Source organism: Tubulanus polymorphus, chromosome 5 (assembly GCF_964204645.1).
Source record: "Tubulanus polymorphus chromosome 5, tnTubPoly1.2, whole genome shotgun sequence".
Classification (NCBI taxonomy): domain Eukaryota; kingdom Metazoa; phylum Nemertea; class Palaeonemertea; order Tubulaniformes; family Tubulanidae; genus Tubulanus; species Tubulanus polymorphus.
Genome location: NC_134029.1, coordinates 2,313,429 through 2,333,188, shown reverse-complemented (window position 1 = coordinate 2,333,188; position 19,760 = coordinate 2,313,429). Strand labels below are relative to the sequence as shown.

At 39.7% G+C, this 19,760-nt stretch overlaps 1 protein-coding gene and 1 non-coding gene across 2 annotated transcripts in view; both read right to left on the bottom strand.

The window, feature by feature from the left end:
* Positions 1–2,118: 2,118 nt before the first annotated feature.
* Trnae-cuc (transfer RNA glutamic acid (anticodon CUC)) lies at positions 2,119–2,190 on the bottom strand. The gene has a single exon. It is a non-coding gene; the product is annotated as a tRNA-Glu (tRNA).
* Positions 2,191–10,785: 8,595 nt separating this feature from the next.
* LOC141905316 (protocadherin-11 X-linked-like) overlaps positions 10,786–19,760 on the bottom strand; it is a 39,686-nt gene continuing 30,711 nt past the window's right edge. Inside the window, exons 2-4 of the mRNA XM_074794155.1 lie at positions 14,427–14,528; positions 12,121–12,301; positions 10,786–11,186 (exon numbers count right to left, since the gene is read on the bottom strand). Of these exons, the coding sequence (XP_074650256.1) occupies positions 10,786–11,186; positions 12,121–12,301; positions 14,427–14,528 (684 nt within the window). The remainder of the gene's footprint in view (positions 11,187–12,120; positions 12,302–14,426; positions 14,529–19,760) is intronic.

Genomic DNA, 19,760 nt, shown 5'->3' with positions numbered 1-19,760 from the left:
CAATCCTGTCCTGTAGGAGTAATTAGTAATTATGTTTATCAATAGATCTATCATTAATCTCAATTATAACCCTCGCAGGTAGTGAGCTGTAGAATTCATATCTTTGTCGATCGATGTTTGAACTGGGGACACCTCAGCCGATGATGCGCTTCCTGCCTGCACGGGACTAATAGGAAAAACTATTAGGCAATTAATATTTCTTTTGTATTTCATTCGTCTGTATTTATGAGTCACACTAGAGATGGGCGGAACTCGGGAAAAGGACGGGAAAACTCTCATTTCTTATCGGCGTGAAAAAAGTCTCGCATCACAAGCGATTCTCAGCGAGTCGTGGCTGCGCTGACGGTTTCTTATCGCCGTCGCGCTAATTAGCAACGAACACCTCAAAAGGCGTCGAAAAGTATAGTCATTCTGCTGTGTGAGAAAAAAAAATAATAGCCAATCTGGTAAATTGATTTTACATTCTGAAGTGTGCGGCGTGTCAATTTATCAAAACCTGACAGATTCTCGATTCATTCTAATTCATTTAGTGCAGTCCTGGCACTATGTACTTCACACAGCGCGCAGTGTATATACACATTCTCACGCGATTTGAGATGAAGAAAATAACACCCGATATCTGCATCTACAAATCAGCGCAAATATTAGACGCCCACCCCTAAGCAAATATGGTGGAGATCGTTATCCGTAACTGGGATTATATTCGTAAAAACATTCTCAAAGCTGTAAATGAAAAATTAAGAGAATATTGCTATAGTCAACGAGACTGACTATACTAAGTGTTAAAACCACTACACAGCAACGATGCTTCGAACTTTCACTAGAGATCATCGTCCAGGTGCGCTCGAATGCTGGAGGTCCCAGGTTTGAATCCGCGAAGGGGATCACCTCTTGACATGTTTCTCATCTCATATGGATTACTTTAGAATCCGCGTCATCTTAAAGATGACTTCGATCGGTGGAAAAATTTCCATTTTCGTTAAGTGAACTGCAGTCATGGAAAAACCGGTGCTTCTTGAAAATACGAAAAACATTACACGGATGAATCGATGCATCTGTAACCGGTGTAAGAAGCCCACAGACATATCTCAACTATCTCCAGGGAATCAAGGATTTCAGCGCTTATGCCTCCACGTGAGCCACAGTTATATTTTTTACAAGACTGCAGCTCTTTTTTAAGTTTTGTGAACGTTAGCATGTGGTCTTTCTTGGCGCCGGTGGCATCAAGCGAACATCGATGCGTGTATGCCGTTTACTGCGGTGTCCGTCCGAACATCTACCTAACCTTTCATATCCATCCATTTCCCCGTCGCAAGATGGACTAAAAAGCTAGAATTAATTGCATCGTCTTTGCCTTCGGTTATATTACTATGCGAGATGACCAGAAACGTTTTTCGAGTACGGATGAGTCGTCTTTGTGTTTCCACGCCGTGGGTAAAGGGGCTGCGCTGACCGCTACCAACTAAAGACAACACGGAAAATGCCGCCAATCTAATATACATGTCTCTCCAGCATCGCTTACTCATCTAGCCCACGAGAAACGAGTGAAATAGACGAAACACTGCGAGAAAAATGGGGACAATTATGATTATTATTCTCATCAGAGATGGGCAATATTTTCGCTGCGATGAACTTTGATAGCGCGCATGGATACGCGTAGCTTTCATTAGTCGAATGGACGTTTGGACGACGACGATTGCGTTTGTGATTAGCAAAAGAAAACAGGTCCACGTTAAAGAAAACAACGCCTGAGTACGAGCTAGATCATGTTCGCTTCAGCGGACTGGTCTCTGATTGCTTCAAGTTGCATGCGTTAGTCAATTAATCAGCCGTAGTATTGCTGCCTTTTGGACCTTGTTGATGACGTTCAGTGCCGGACATTTTATAATACGCGACCATCACCATCTCGTAGTAAACCACGTGATACGGTACGCGATACTATGACACGCCGTGAAACAGGTACATGTATATATATACGTAGATTCAAGCAGGGACATATTTGGGCAACAATTGCCCTCAAAAACACGATGTTTCGTTTCACTTTGTAAAAAGCCGCAACAAAGACAAAAAACAATTCCACGCCGTTTAGTAGACATTTCTGGTTTTTCCAAGACGAACTTCCCGCACCGGGAATCGAACCCGGGCCTCCTGGGTGAGAGCCAGGTATCCTAACCACTAGACCATGCGGGATGTTGACATCATTAGGTGTGGCACCATCTGGTGGAATTTTGGCACATGACTTCGCGACGTCTAACTACGCGGTGCAAAATTGTCTATGTTGTCTTTTTCGCTTAATTAATAGAAAGTGAAACAAACATCGTAAGATAACGGTTGAAGTTTGTCTTACGAGTTTCTCAAAGTCAATCCTCTTGAGTCAAATTATCACAGAACCCGTAATCGTACTACTGTCTCCTCAAGAGCCTCAGACATTTTGAAAATATTTTGCCATATCAAATATGGTTTTATATTATAAGGCGTTCAATCAGTTTCAGCTTACGTTTGGTGTCAAGACACTTTTAAGACCTGCTGCAATAGAGGATGCATTTATGTCATATGACGCCAATGCAGTGACGAAAAAAGAACAAAAGTCGCGTCGCCGCATCGGGAACAGAGCGCGTAAATAGACGATAAGCGGCTTCGATATAATGAAAATGAAAGGGTTCCATACAACAGCAGCGCTACATCGATTTAACATGCGCATAACAACAAAAAGAAATGGCCGCATTGTAACCAGTTGCAGGAGCAGCAGTTCCGCGTGACTGTATTAAAATCACAAAACAGCAGCTGTCAGGTGACCATTCATTCTATAGATTAATAAGATGCTCAAGGAAGTCGAGGAAACAAAGAGCTCAGGAACACGAGGGGATTTCCACCTCTTCCTTTCAATGCAAATTCTGCCGGCGTTCGGTTTTTTTCGCCGAAGATTTTCCCGAGGGTTTTATCAGTGACGTCACTCACACACACACACTATCTCGTTGAAATATTACCCGTATTAGGCTGAATAAAATATGTTGAAAAGGTAACGAATGTATATATGTGTGTCGTGTAGTTGCATCGTCGATGGTATTACCTCTGGGGGTGGATGGATGTCTGGTCAAAAGATGTCCAGATATCTATGTTTGTTTAGAATTTATTCATAAACGAGAAATTCACCTTCTAAATATATAAATCGATTATAAAAACTAATCTCTTTTGGCTAAAATCCAATTTTTCCACAGAGTTTTAGCGTTGTATAGAAAATATCCGCTCAGAATTCTAGTCAAATTTGTTTTTTAAGCTAATGTTTGAAGCGCCTTTGACAACTTAAGCAACTTGAAGATTTTTTCGGGAATGGGATTCGAATCCATCGAAATTTGTTGCATAGCGAGACGGACTATTGGGGTGATGACAAGTAGTCCAGCGCAGACTAGTATCAACTATATCTACTACAAAAAGTCTTAAAATAACAGTTCATTAGATGTCCATTAACTAATGCAACTAATGCAGCTTTGTTTTTTTTTTTACAGCCTTCTTTAAGTGATGGTACTATCTACGTCTTCTCGATATGAATAATCCTTAATTACCAACACTCATCGCGATCCATTAAAACGGCGACAAAATCCTTAAAATATTCTCACTACAGACACTTTTTCTTTTAAAGGGTGCACTTTGTTACGGTTAGAATTAGCACATTTCGAGCGGTTATTGAGGGATTTCCTTCGTTAATTCTCGTAGGAATTTATATTAAATCGGTAACACTCGGGGAAACCAAACATTTCAGCAGCGACAGCAGCGGTTTCTCTTCGTTAACACCGTTCGCTGTGTGTCATGCTTCTGTCGCCTGATTTAATTATACCCACGATAATAATCTCTCATTTATTTATGATACACAAAAACAACAGTGAAAACATGATCGTCAAACGGACGAGGACTGATCGAATATGGAGACCCTCAGAGAAAATGCGAGCCCACAGAAACGTTTTCCAAGCTCTATTCACATATAATGTCCCTCGGACGCAAAATAGGCAGGAAATAGGGGAAGGGGGGTCGCACACCCTACCCCCTGCTGTCAACGCCTTTGAAATGTTGATATTAAACGTTGGCCATACGTCAAGTGTAAACAAGTTTAAAAAGTTTTTAGGAAGTTGCCACGAATCCGAGGTCATCGGGGAGATATATAATGTTTCAGTACTGGCATAGATCTTCTCTTACAATATATCTCAAAAACAAGGCACTAATCACACTGGATAGATACATGAAATGTAACCTGCACGTGAGATGTTGGGCTAAACAAATAATAAGACACAAGGTTGAATTCGGTTCCTTTATGCAAATTTAGCGATAATTATAGAAGTTTCTTCGTTATCAGATTTTCCAAGTCGCCTACATACACAGCTCATTTGCATAAAGTCAGACATGTAGATAGCCTTGGACCTTTCACGAAGGTGCACGAAATTCTTCGCTAATTCGACAAAGCTATTTACATTTACCCCACGATCTCCGAAAGAGTCAGGAATCATATTTCGTGCATATGATAAAAGATTTTGTGTTTTCATACGACGGATGAACAGATTCGTCGATTAAACCATCCGTGCTTGAACAGATAGATTCCGTGTTGACTGAACACGACTGTTTAATAGTGATTAAACCCGAGCGGATGTCGGTTGTGCCGGTGATTTTTACGTCCGGCAATACCATACATATATCCCATGTTACTTATTAACACATGGACTCGAAAAAGAAAAATGGACACATTACTTTTCTCATAAGTCAACAAAAAGGACTCCTCTTGAGCCTCTTATGTACTCATCAGTTTAACTTCTGTAACAGTTTATTCATTTTATTACTGGTTACATTAATCTAATGACTGGTAATATCGTCCACTGATTTTTAGGCTCTGGTCGGGCCCCTTTAAAGTCTATATAGGTCTACATCATAGCATTTTGTCAACATTAAATCACGTAAAATCGGATCAAATTTGTTATAATGTATCATCGCACATTGCATGAAATGCTTCTCCGTGAATGTCAATCTTATAAATCAGGGCGTTTAATATTAAAGAAAGTAGAACTTAGACATATTCCAACCACGAGCTAGAGAGACTCGAACCCACGCACCAGTGCTCGTTCTCAGTTAGACCGGTGTCCGGTCTCTACCTTCAGCAAGTGGCGCGGAATAGGACAGGCAACCAGTCTAGTCCTCTAACCGACATTCTCGACTAAAATCATTATCAAATTTGTCATTGACACTTTTTTATAGATATATTGGGTGCAAAAGTATCAACTGTGACGACATTCCGCATTCCTTTTGTCCAGAATCATCTAGTCGATCGGTGGCACCCCGGGCCAACCTAGGCCCTTACTTGACCTTATACTCTCCTCACTCGGACATGAGCAACTCGGAATTTTGACTTACTCGTTGTAGTGATAGACACATCACGGGCTATTGTAGCATATTCGACACCTACGCAAACCACCTTATCAAATTCTCATCAATTTTATCTACGAATAAACGAACGAATGAGCGACCATATTGACAGTGAATAAAATACCGTCTGCGCATTCGACCCCAGGTGACACTCACCCACAATTTATCAGCCGGGGTCTAACGACACACTCGGGAATTACACTCATAAAACACTGCTCGCACCAATCAGACTTATGTTCATCTGATTCACTTTCAGCGCTGGTCAACGCGCACTTAGGCCTTTAAATATATATTCGCCTTGATATCGAATATTTCTTTGCAAAGATTACATTGTGTCGCTCTATATTCTATTAACTATTACCATTGTTTTTATCACTTATTATTCACGTTTGTTTCGAAATGGAGCTTTCGAGATAGAATTAATATCAGAAAAGATCTAGCCACGCAATAACACATATACTCTGATTACTGAAACAATAACGGTGGTTGCATTTTGAATGCAGTGAGAAGTGAATTTCCCCTCTCCATTGGTGGCGTGGGATTCTACTCCGCTGCAGAAACCGAAGAGAGCTCCTGAACCTAACCACAGTATTAAAAATATGTGCTCAAACTTCCACACGCTGCTGCCTAAGAAGCTTTAATTCTGTTTCTCTATCGCACATTCAAAAAAATTCCTATTTCTCTACGAGTCGAGAAGTTGCAGATAAACTATTAACTGGAATAAAAAATCTCTGTCGCCGAGATCCGGCGTTCATTTGGCGCCGTTGTAAGCCGCAGAGCCGCAGACTCGGTTAAAAAGCCAGGCACGCTCTGTGCGTCTGATGCGAGTGTGTCGTGTCATCGTGTGTGATCGATCACTGTGACGTGCGGAAGAGGAAATTTCATCGGCTGTCAGATTCATCGAAATGTTAAAAGGATGGAAACAAAAAGAAAATTCGAAATAAATCGCCGCAATGCGCTTTGATAATGTTACCTGGTGAAGTAGAGATAACCATTTGACTTAGTGCGAATGGAGAGGGTGAAGAACGTTGAAATATGAATGTTGTGTTCTATTACCTGAGATAAAAGTTCACGATGCTGGTCACAGCTCGTCTTCATAGAAATACCGATAGTGGTCGCAATGAAAACTATTGATGAAACATTGTGTTGTAACGGCAGTATAAAACCCGTACTAAGAATAAAAGATGGAGTCCAAAATTTTTCCATGAGCTAGTTTCGACTTTATCCTGAAGGTGACTAAAAGAAACATTTCGGACTTCATTTTTGGTTGTTCTTGTGGGATTCAATTAATACTATCACAACGAAAAGCTTCCAAAAACATTGGTTAAGAAACATTATTGGCCCAGCGAGATTCGAGGTAAGCGCGGAGTTTATTTACAGTTTCAACAATCTTCCCGCGTCCACAAACATACATGCAGTAATGAGAACTTGTGGCTGTGGATTTCTTTTGATACATCTACAGCGATTTGAACAAAACGTCTTGAACATCATAATATTTTATGACTGAGCAAAAAAAATTTCATCTCTCGAAAAATAATCCCAATGCGCAAAGTGTTACTTTTATATTTTTGTATGAATCAGAATTTTAAGCCATTCAGATAACTTCACTTCGCGTAGAACTTTTAACTCGTATCCCAAGGGCTTGTTGAAAATACCATTACCTCACCGCTCACAGAGGATACCTCCTTTTATTCGCAAAAAAATCCTCTTCCTTTTTTTTCTTTTGTTAAGAATATTAAATTTTTCACCGACTAACCGCGGGTTTGATCCCTTTCCGCCGCAAAGGATTAGTTTTTCGAATACATAAGAACAAAAGACACGTTGTATATCATATTTATGCATACTCTTTCATTTATTTACAAAAGAAAAAAACCGATATATTTTAGTCCCAGTTCGCACGGGCTTTGAAAATAACTTATGTTAATTAATAATTAATAATGATATTCATCATTCAACAATAAATGCAATACGGACAAACACTGCGAGTTGAATATACATAAACTAAAAAAAAAATGTGCTCATTGAATTTCAGTTGTTGCAGTAAATCAAAGGTCTACCGATAGGAAACTAACTTACCTGGTTTATACTAACAGACACAGATAAACGACTTTAAACTGGCATTCACCTTCCAGAGGAGGACCCACTTCCGCAGTTAACTCTGTTTTTTTTTTTAATTAGCGAAGTTCGATTAATTTGATCTCTAATCTATGAGTCAAACTCAATATCAAATCAAAATTGTAGAACTGGATCCTGACGTCACAAACCTTTCAATTCAATTGATTTATTAGATAAAACAAATACAGAATATTTTTCGTTCATCACTATTTTGTACACGATGTTACATTATTTATAACTATTTCAAGATACAACTGGCAGATTTATCATTATGAAATACAAATCTATATACTATAGTTACAGGCACATTTTACTTTTCATCCACAAGCAAAATTGCAGGATTTGGCGTGAGAGACTATGTAGTAATCTAGTCGAAGCCAGAGTTAAATGGTCTATAAAACCATTTTTGGTAATTGAGATTTAATCAAAAACCTGATTTCTGAAATGGCTGAGCCTGCAGCAACCTGGGCTTTGGTAAACTAACGAAAGAATCTTCCTTGAAAAGTCTTGCGCGAGACGAAAAGCTACACATCTGACACGATATCGATGGCCGTATATACATAAAGCTATCCTCGCATGCCAGGGCGTGTCAGGCTTCGTGTTCTCAAATCACAGGCCTTCACAGCCCTGACAATCGAAGATCACAAGGACCCAGTTCCACAGTTATTCGTGTTGAGTTAGATGACTGATATTCTAACCCTGAACTGTGAAATAACGTAAGGTCCTGAAGCATTGCACATTTCCCCGTAACAGAACTTGTACGCGTACAATTTACTAGTTTATATTATACTATAATATCATATACAAATATCATTACATACTTGAGCACTGATTTTCAAGACAAGTATATATCATATCATATCATATCATATCATATCATATCATTGTTCATCAACATTTATTCACAATTGTTCTTATTTGAATATTTTAACCGATATAAAAAATACGTTAGTTGTAGATAGCGACCGGTGTTTGTGTGGTGTTTTAATCTTAGAATTTTCACATTTCACGTGATTTGTTTACTTTATAAAATTAATCTTCAAAAAACAATCCCGAAAATTCGTCTTGAAAAGAAAACATTATTCAATAGGTACGTTGATTCATGACAACAAATCTAAACAGTTTAAGGATGTTTCTATAGGAGTGTGCCACTGAGACTAGGGTCTGGGAGTGTGCCACTGAGACTAGGGTCTAGGAGTGTGTCACTAAGACTAGGGTCTGGGAGTGTGTCACTAAGACTAGGATCTGGGAGTGTGTCACTGAGACTAGGGTCTGGGAGTGTGACACTGAGACTAGGGTCTGGGAGTGTCACTGAGACTAGGGTCTGGGAGTGTGTAACTAAGACTAGGGTCTGGGAGTGAGTGTCACTGACTCTATTAAGGTCATGGAGTGAGTTTCACTGAGACTCTATTAGGATCTTGGAGTGAGTGTCACTGAGACTCTATCAGGGTCTGGGAGTGAGTGTCACTGAGACTCTATTAGGGTCTGGGAGTGAGTGCTGCTGCTGTGAGTAATGTTATTCCACTGGTTGTCTATAGATAAGCCACGGCACTGATAAAAAGACATTTTTTTAAAGTCTCATATACGAATGTCCGTCTGTTATCTATCCTTGTCAAACTGTGACAGGTAGTCATGATGTTGTCATGGTGAGCCTGACAAACTCCACAGTCGCAAAATCGCGGTCTCACGCGCCGTCGTCAAGTTAGTCAACTAAGCCGCAAATACCGTACACAACTCATGTGTGGTTCAGCGAGTATTCTCCAACCATGCGACTGGATAAACCAATCTCGAAATGGGTTTAATATAATCACTTTATGATTCAGTAGTTATCAAATTTGTATGATTTTTATTTACCCGTCACATGCGTCGTCGCTGCTAGATATATATAATATACACAGCTCAGATGATAGTGGATTAGGAAGATTAAATAGCGGTTCATAGATATAGTTCATTAAACATGGCCATAATTCCGTTGTTCGAATTTGGGCTAAAAATGTACAAACTAATATCACACTGTTACTGTCGACTTCGGCGGTTTTTGTGAGATGAATAAAAGGTGTATAGTTGGAATTAATCCAACAGGTGCTCTAAACCTAATAAACAAGTGCCTACATTGTCATGAATCAACTACAGATGGTATACATCGTAACACAAAACAATTAACATTTTAGGTCAAACCTGATTCAGCGCGGGTCTTTTTTATCCGCGATGCCGATTAAACAGGTTTGATTTAACAACGCGAGAGATGAAATGATAATAAGCCACACATGTAAGTGAAAACGTCATTCGATAAGAAAAGTTTCTTTCAGATATCGGCAATGATCTATTTCCCTCTCTCTATTTTTACTGATGATGTTTTTACTATTTAGATGTAGACAATCAATGCACAGTTGAAAATTCACTATCAATTTAAAGAGAATAGCGATAATAATTTCGAAATCAATATATGTCAATATTGGATAATTATTATACAATATTTTTTCTCTCGTTCAGCTTGCCGTAGGACTGCATTTCTGGCTGAAAATAACAAAATACAAGCCCCGGGCCAAGAATGACAACAAAGGGATAATAACAACGAAATGTATGAACAAAATCTCTGACGAAACAGCTCGCGGTTTTAGCGATATACCGAGTCATCATACATATATTGGTTTCGGAACCATGAAATAAGTACGAAATTCTAAACATTGTAATCTGATTGGTCGATATATACTTGATGATAGGGCCAATCAGAGATCATTTTATATTTTGGTTATTCAAATTAGTTCTCGTTTACGTTCGAAATGCGTTATTATATCATTACGACTATTTCTATTACTAATTTGGGCAACTATAAAAATATTGTAATATTCCCGTGTGTGTGTGTTTAGAGTAAGTTCATTCCTATCACTCAAATCACTGGTCAAACTCGATTAAGCCGTCATCGGATAATTTTATTATACGACGACTATAAGTGAGTTCGACTGTTATTCTCCACTTGAATATTATTTCATCGGTGACTACATTATACTATTACTGATTCTCACATACTTATGAAACAGATATAAAAACAATGGCGGCATCTTTACATTTTTGTACACGAACTATTTCATTAAAATGAATTCTTCACCAGAGCACAATTTCTCACGAGTATCTGTTGTATACGAAAGTCTCTTTCCCAGTAGAAAATTCGCTAAACTTTCAACTTCAATGATTTCTATGTGTTGGGTGTAGTGTGTGGAGGAGTGAAAGCGTACACAAGCGACTCATTGTTCGGTGTTATATCTAAACATCGGTAAAAAACAGAGACTGAATATCGTGGCATAACTTTTCGGCGTCCACGAAGCCTTGTTTCGATGAAGATGACGAAGAATCTGTGACGACACGATCCAGGGTCGCGCGACCGTCGGACTGAGACGGTTCGAGCCCCGGATTCTTCTGTGACAATGAGTTTTCACAATATCGACGATTAATATTAAAATAAGTATCCACCGTTGGCTTATTCGGAACAGCACGAGTTTGAGAATGCAGATTAGTTCGAAGGCATTTATTATTTTCCTTGTCGAAATTTGGTGAAGCTTCTTCGAGTTTGTCGAACTTTGACGATGTAAATCTGTTTTTGACGTTTTTAATGTCTATAGTTGATGATGACATCCAAGGCACCTGGGTTCCGCTGACGCATTCTCCTGTTTGCGAGAAGAAAGAAACATACAACGTTTTAAGTAACAAGAAGAGAAAAAAACCTTATTGTATAGCGGACAAAAAGCGGCTGTTATTCTATCTCGGGGATTATAGCACTATTCTACTACACTTAGAGGTTTTTTTCTGTATACTAGTATCGTACATTACACACTTGATAATCGAAAAAAAAAGGTTTTCCGTCGAAAGCTCGAGGTTTTTTCCAAAACAAACTTTCCGTTCATCTCGTGGGGAATACGACATGATATTTTTTCATCTCATATTATCGACTGTAATCAACACCGGTCTAGCAGACTGTGATTGCGAGGGACAGCGGAGACGGTTTTTGTGAAATGACTCAAATAGCGATAAAAATTTGAATGAAAACTAGATAACTCATCACCAGGGCGTATTGTTATCCTGTCGATCAGTTTGATGAAGTCTTGATTAATTTGCCGGTAAAACTTATAACACAAAAACCAGTGAATTTATCAATTTAGAAAACTTTCCTCTCCTCAGTTTTCATGATTAATTCAAATGTTTTCTAGCGGTTGGAAAGTAACGATCATTCAAGGCTAATGAAGCCTGTCGTTGCTTCGGTTCGACGTTTCAAATATCGGGATACGTAAAAGATAAGTTTCAAACTAGGCCACAAACTCCGATCATGAATGAGTTTTCTCAAAGGGCTATTTAGTAAACTAGTGTCGAGTAACATTTTGATATGGTATCTTTATTAAATATCGTAGCACGGATATTCATACAGGTTTTTAGGTTGTATCTGTGGCTTGTGGTCTCGATTATACTAGGAAAATAAACATGTATACAAAGACAGAGAAGATTTATTGTTTTGTAGGCCTCGGTCGCCCCCCCCCCCCTAAATCGAAAGCTCCAAGTCACCCTCCTCCCTCTCCATTTTGGCTACGAGAGGAATTTACTATTTACCTTTAAATGTGGTTAAAGGAGGCTGGGCAACACTGAGCATGTATGCAGCATGTTTACTGCTGCAATCATCTACACTGCCACCCTGTCCGCTATCAGCTAAACTACTCGGGTTTGTGGATGTTTCACTTTCACTATCACAGATACGCTTCAGTAATTTGTTGTTTTCTAACTGCTCGATCAACTGTAAGAATACAACGTAAACGAACTGGTTAAACACGCTTTTGCTGGACTCGATCAAAGCTTTACTGATCGCCGTATACAACAGGGTGGTCAGATGATTCCTTCTATATGAGGATCTCTGCGGTATACACTCAGGTATAAATACATCGAATAGATCAATCAACTGATCCTGTATAGTCAGCATCTATAAAAGATTAAAAAGCTTATAAAAATATTAGTATCTCCGGAAACTTGAGCACAAATTTAGTTTTGAGAAGGACAAACTACTTGTGACCAAATGGTTTTTCGTGGTGGCTGCCCAGTGCGTGCGGTTCTCTCCCAAAGATTACTCTTATCATTAGTCGAGGTGATCTGCTGTTATTTCAGGATCTTTATATCGTTGCAGCATGAAATACAGCGCGGATACGTTAAAAACAGCACAGATATTTATACAGGTTTTTAGGTTGTATTGGCTTAGTAAGCCATTCAGAGATGATATTCCCAGATCATGAAGAAATCGATAGGAAGGTAAAGCAGGCATCGACTCGATGGATAATGACGATGTACACGATTGTGATGCATAGAACTGGCGAGTTAGAACTGGAGGATATCTTGTGATGTCTTGGAAATAACTGAAGAATGCCCAACACAGAGTGACACATGATCCAGTTGTACAGTTGACTGTTTTCGAACAGAGTTAGATTCAGTCCAGTGTTCTGGAATATATTTGTAGAAATATATCGTAATTCTAAGCAACTGCGTAAGGCAACATAATTCAGTTATAAGTTGCACATTAGTAACTTTAAGGCCAGGGTGATACTGCCAATCTGACAACTTAAGACCATTTTTAAAATGAAACTTAAGACCAGTCTTAAAAGAGCGATTTTGACTACGTCGCAATATATGTGTTCACTGTGTCCCGGTCATGATCCAGTCGTCTATCTGCCCGCAGGGTCTTAGACAGTACGGGATATAGTTAACGACCGGCCGGTGAAAAATCAGATAATTATCCGATGGATATCCGACGAATTGAGTCGGTGAAATCGACTGAATAAGGCTTCATTTTCGATCAGCGATCGTCTTAGATTCGCAACACTCACAGCTCAATTTCCACCGAATGCGATAATTAAGAGATCGTCTACAATTCATCCTCATTAAGCCCATCTCGGTAGCGCGTTCGTGGAAGCCGGCTGAAGGCGGTGAATTTTCTTGCAAGGTTCAAAGGAACGAGCTATTTACATTCATCATTTAAATTTCTCAAACGCCGCCGGCGATTTCAAACATTAAAATCATCTGGAGACGCGGGAAGTCGGATCGTGAGTAATTGAGAAAGACACCAGTCGACAGTCACATAGACAGCGGTGCAGTTTTGCCTTTGAGACTTGATTGATCAAAAGACAAAATAGATGTGAATTATGCAGTAGTAAATTAATGAATTTCAGTTTAAAGATGCTCTTGTGGTTATATCAGTAACCTTGGAACAGATGCGGCATAAAAGCGCACACCTTGCCATGTGAACTTGTTCAGTTATCTCTAAGCAGTGAAAATTAGCTCTAACTCCCAGTTAGGTCTTAACTCAAAAATATGCAGCTAATGAAATCGAAAAATACGTTTCCCATTTTGCACCAGTGCAATAGACCACGACAGAGATTTGTAGCAAGTTTTAAGGCTAAAAGCCTTTCTTTTTTATCACAGTGACCTGATCGTTTCTCTGTTTGAATTATTGAGATCGGAGATCCAACTATCTCAATATCATCGACACAATGATGATAACAGCTCCGTTTAGAGAATAAAATAGATTCGTGAGGAGAATGAGGATGATGAGGTAATGTGAGTTTAGAAAATCAGGGCCAGTTGCCCAGAGTTCACTATAGTGGATAGTGTTGACATAGTGACGATTTAAATTGCATCATCGGTTGTCGGTTAAGTTATCAGAGTTATAATTAGTACATTTCCAATTTTTCAACAAGGCCAGAGTCAAAATCTAAGCCAAAATTGTGGAAATTGGGTTCTGGTGGTTTAATCAACGTTTTGGTAATTGGTGCCCCTGGGGCCAGTGGACTAGTGCTCTTTTTTCTGACAATACTACTGTGACATGTTCACAGTCAATACGACAAGTATCAGTTGTAGTGACCAGTTGACCTTACCTGCATCTCAAACTGTTTGTTCTTTATAGCCGTACGTTGGTTGTCATACGTTGACTGATTTTCCGTAGTGCCGTTTGTCGATAAGTTGAACGTGCGTCGGCGCTGCAAAATATAACGAACGCACATGATGTCAATTAGAACGAAAAAAATACACAAAGAACTGACAGAAAAATGCGCAACGAACGCGTCCGAATATGAATGCGTGGCGAGGAAGTGTTTTCCGATCATTAAATTGGGCTCATTTCGCATCAATTTTTAGTTGTTAAGCCTCAATCAGTTTTCACTTTCAAGTCGCATTAGCGCGCGCGTTATGCCTCTTATTAAGTGCGCTATCATTTGAGACATCGCAAAATGTATTCGATACTAATCGATGTATGATCATTAGCGGCGCGAACCAAAAGTTTTCAGTTAGAAAAATAAATCTAATATTCTGATTTTCTCTAAAAAGTTCCCCGATGTTTTAGGAGCGAGTGGCTGTGTGTCTTAGTCACGTGATCGATATGACGTCATTGATTTACACGACAGGACCCGGAAGTCACCATATCGCCATTGTTAGGAGCTTAGTCGGTTTTTGATCGAATTATTCAATTCGGTCTCATTGTGAATAGTGGACTCCGGCGATGACCAGTTCACGCTCAGTCATCGTACCGCAAACAAACGACCCTTAATACCCCCTCCCTCTCCCCCTTCCCTCCCCGTACAGGATCCCGCTGCAGTTGACCGCTGAGACGTTTAAAAAAATTCCCCGCTGACTAAATCCATTCGGGAATCCAATCAAATATGGGGAACATTTGGCGAGAGCTGAGAGAGTATTATATCTGAAATCATCAGCGATAACGAATCATTGAGCGGCGCATGCACTGTCGACCGCAAATAAAGCTGATGATTGATGTAGTCGAATACGGTCTCCAGTTAGGTCGCATCGTCCACGCTGAAACTCTACCGTCAATGACAGTCATATTAGGTATAGTTCTTGGTGCCATTACGGTCAATTTTCTGCATTGTTAGCTTATGAATGTGATTTCAATCAGCGACGAGTCCTAGTGAAGCCACATTCATGATTACAGCAATCGCCGACGCCACGCAGATGATCAAATTGATATCTAGCGGTCATAGGGTTTTTTCTCTTCTGTCTGATTGCCGTGGCGCAGTACAGCTCGATTTAACCTATCAAACATTATACTCTTCCTGTAGTCTAGAGGAAACTGGGGCACACTCGTGAAAGTTCCATCCAGGATGTGGTAATCAAACTTCGTCTAATTTTTCACTTTTCCCAACAATAGACGTGAACTTTTTTGGAAACTGTGGAACTGGGTATAAAAGACATCTCTGGATATAAAACAATAAAACAACCTTTCAAAATCTTGTAAGCGTCTTATCTGCAAAATATCATCGGTAACATGAAAAGATGAGTTCTAGTTTAACTCGGTCAAGGTCAGGCTAAGCGGGTTAAAGGAATCCGATAAATTCCAAAATCGATAACCTAATACAGTACTATTCAAATTGGTTTCCATTTTCAAATGATTACTAGTGAAAGCCCATTTTTAGATATGATATTCCGGCCATTGCAGAAATTCTACCGCTATAAAAGTAATCCGATTTTTAAACGGCGGGTTTTACTGGAGAACATTCGACGAGTCTAATACGAATCTGTGAACAGCGGTTACTTCTGCCGGGATTGAAAAGTGAATACGCTGCATCAGCGCGCGAAACAAGCAAAATCAATTATGAGTTGTCGTGTGAACATTGCCAAAGACATCGTAGAAATATATTCTTCATCTGTCTTCTTCTCTGCTGGCACATTGTTAAAGCGTGTGTCACACCAGTAAGAGAGAGAGAGAGAGAGTCTCATCGCCACCAGAACCGTTTTCAATTTGCTTTTCCTCCGCTGTAACTTTCTGCGCGAAATCTAGCCCTGTTCTGCGCATAGTTATTATTTGACATCTAAATCCCAGCTGAACCGGTTTGTACTTCTGCAATTTTATCGTGACGACAACGTTACTGCTTCGTCGTTACAGGTACCCGAGCTCGAAATGAGCTTATTATATGGACGAATTGCGTGACAAAAATCGTCTGAAGCAAAAGAATAAACCGCCTCGCATACGCCATGAGCGAGAAGCAATTTTCTAAATTCGTGCGAATGCTAGTTAGCATGTCTCCAGTGAGAAGAACCGAGCTTCGATACTTCATCAACACATTTGAAATATAAACGGCGTGCACACAGAGACCGGTGACGGACCATGGGAATTATAAACCGCCAGTCTCACCCTGAATCCACAATGAGCTATGCATGAAAAACACTGAAATTACTCTGAAACTGCTGAAAGTTACGGTAGAAACGGTTTTGACTCAACTGTAAAATAAGTTTAATCAACTACGAAGGCGATTAACATGACTCAGATTTAAGGTTAGATTCTTTGGCGAAAAAGACTCGATCATTCTCGATTGAAATTGAATTCAGAGCCCGGTGTCATAAAAGAGTTGTACATTTCGCTGGTAATGTTATGCCGCTCATGATTGTCAATATTAAGTTTGTCAAATAACGTTAAAGTTAAAATAAAAGTTAGAGTTAAACGGATTAAGTCTAAACTGTTGCCGATAATGAAAGTATAGATTTTTCAATAGCAACTGAACCAAAGATTTTTTCAGTTGGCTTGTTTGCGAAACTTGACCAATGGAATCAGTTCTAAAGTTGTGAGTTTAGATTTGGGGTTCAAACAAGTCCGGGTTAAAACATCGGGAATGAACACGATTCTAATGTCAATCTAAAGTAGTAGAAATGTATCCGCACATGTTACTAGTATTTACTGTAAGTCACGCGTGTATTTATTATCAAAACGATTGCGAAGAAGTTTGTTGGCGAGAGAGGTGTTTGTAGCAGCAGAAGATATCATTTGCAAGAATGAAACGATTTCATCATATTCATAACGTCTTTAGTTATTCTTATCACACAACTGTTCGCTCGTTTCACCGTTCATAAACAACATACCGGTTAACACCCATATTGCCGCCCGAATAGCTGTAACGATACCGGGGCTGGAACCCGCTTGCACCACCGCCATCGATATGATTGAGTATTACTGAATCTCTACCAACATTTGCCGCACCTCATAATGCGAGGATATTTACATATTTTTCATTTCCTGTATGGCTGGACACAGGTACGTGTAGCAGCGCGTTAATCCTCACCCGGGGGGAAAATTATTGCCGATAAAAGCAGTGGACACAACAGCAAAGCGTTCATTAAATCACACTAGTTATAAACATTAACCACACACGACCATCGTGATGATGACGCTCGCATTCGACTGCTGGCCACGATGACAAGATATTGTCGCCAGTCATAAATATAGATCCCCAATTTTTATAGCTCGGTCCATCTGATGTCTCAATGACAGACGATGAAGACGACGTAATGCACTTTTGCGACGAAGCTGATAAAGTGGCCATATCATATTTGATGGATTAGTTTATTCGCTGTTTATGGCCACTCTCCGTTCGTAGTGGTTCTACTCGGACGCATCCGTTGAATGCGATTTCAGTTTGACCTTTGGCTTAATCCGAGGCCTGTTTAGTCACCCATCATTTATCTGTCGTTCATTATTTTAGTCAGTTTCTCGGGAATGGGGAATTTGATAAAGCAGAAAGTCGGAGAGTCCTTGAAACGAATGCCTACAAGAGTGCAATTCCTAGTTTACGTCATTAGTCCCGGTGTTCTTAGTCCTTTTGTCTAACGTTTTACCTTTCTTGCAACTAATGGCAAAATGAAATAGTTCGGGTCGAATCGAAAACTGAGGGAAATGTTTATTGAGAAATCAATTCCGTTTCAAAGTTTCAACTCGGAGAAAAAAAGGAAACCTCTCGTCAGTCATCGCGTAGATGGAAAGTGTTTTATCGGTAAAAACAAGAATTATAACTTTAAAACTCGATAGAAAAGACTCTCAAGCGCACGACAAACAATCGCCGACAAATCCAACCCGGGACATCGGTTTTACTTTAGCCGCCGAGGATCATCAAATGAATTGAAATATCAATGATAAAACAGAAGATAAACGGTGTAGATTGGTCTCACGAGTCAATCTGACTCGAATCAGGACGAAGCTCTTTAACTCAGCGGTTAGTGCTGCTGTTGCTATTATAGTCATGGGACGACAATAAATAGCAATCAAATCATGCGTCGAATGAAATACCGAACGAAGAAATGAAGAAAATTGCCTTTCACTATTTATGTTCGGTGCATACGGTTTTTCTGATCAGTGATGACTGGGCTCCGATGCGTTTAATACACAGTTCGGTGCAGACTGCGAAATAGCGATCAATCTATCGATTCGGCTATCTCTCCTAGCGCCATGTCGACTCGAACACCCCAGCGCCATCTCGACTCGAACACCCCAGCGCCATCTCGACTCGAACACCCCAGCGCCATCTCGACTCGAACACCCCAGCGCCATCTCGACTCGAACACCCCAGCGCCATCTCGACTCGAACACCCCAGCGCCATGTCGAATCAGTCAACCCAGCGTCATCTTTAATTATGATTCGCCGAATCATTTTTCTAAACCGCGACGTCGCAATGAAACCGAAAACATCATTTCAAAAACCCGCAGACAGCGGCACAAATCGATTAAGCTTCGAGATAGAGCGACAAACCGCTCTGTAAAAGCCGCCGGTCGCAACAGCTGGTTATAAATCTTTGATATCAGATTAAAAATAATCCTTTTTAAAGGCAGATGTTGAAGAAAGATAACTATATGATGCCAGCAGCAGATATAGCGATGAATATTCATCTAGCATTAGATGGATATTTCACGAGCAAGTATCGACCATAAAGATGTCTGTATATCCAAATCGTACTCCAACACCTGTCGTCAAATCGAAATCATCGATTTTTAAGGTATTTTTATCGTCATTTCTATTGTTACAAACATACAAAACGAAGCATCTCTAGACTATATATCATACTATAAAGCATTATCCCTATACAGCAATAGCAGACTGCAAAGAAAACAATTAAAGATTCCTACTTGAATCAAAAACAAACTGACTAACGAGTACTTAAATCAGTTCTTTAATTGGACGAGATAAGAAGTTATTCTGTTCTAACATCTTCTACCAATAATTTCCTCGAATAAACTAAGTCAGTTTTATTCGAAGACTAGAGACTCTCGACTGTATAAATGGACATTCCAGCGGTGAACTGCGAGACAGATTTATTAGAAAGGATAGAAATTTATTTTCATTAATTTTATTGAGTCATTCGATGCCGACATGAACCGGTGAAAAGGTTATAACTGCAGCCGTTATTCGCGTTTAGATTGAGAGAAACGGTTCGAA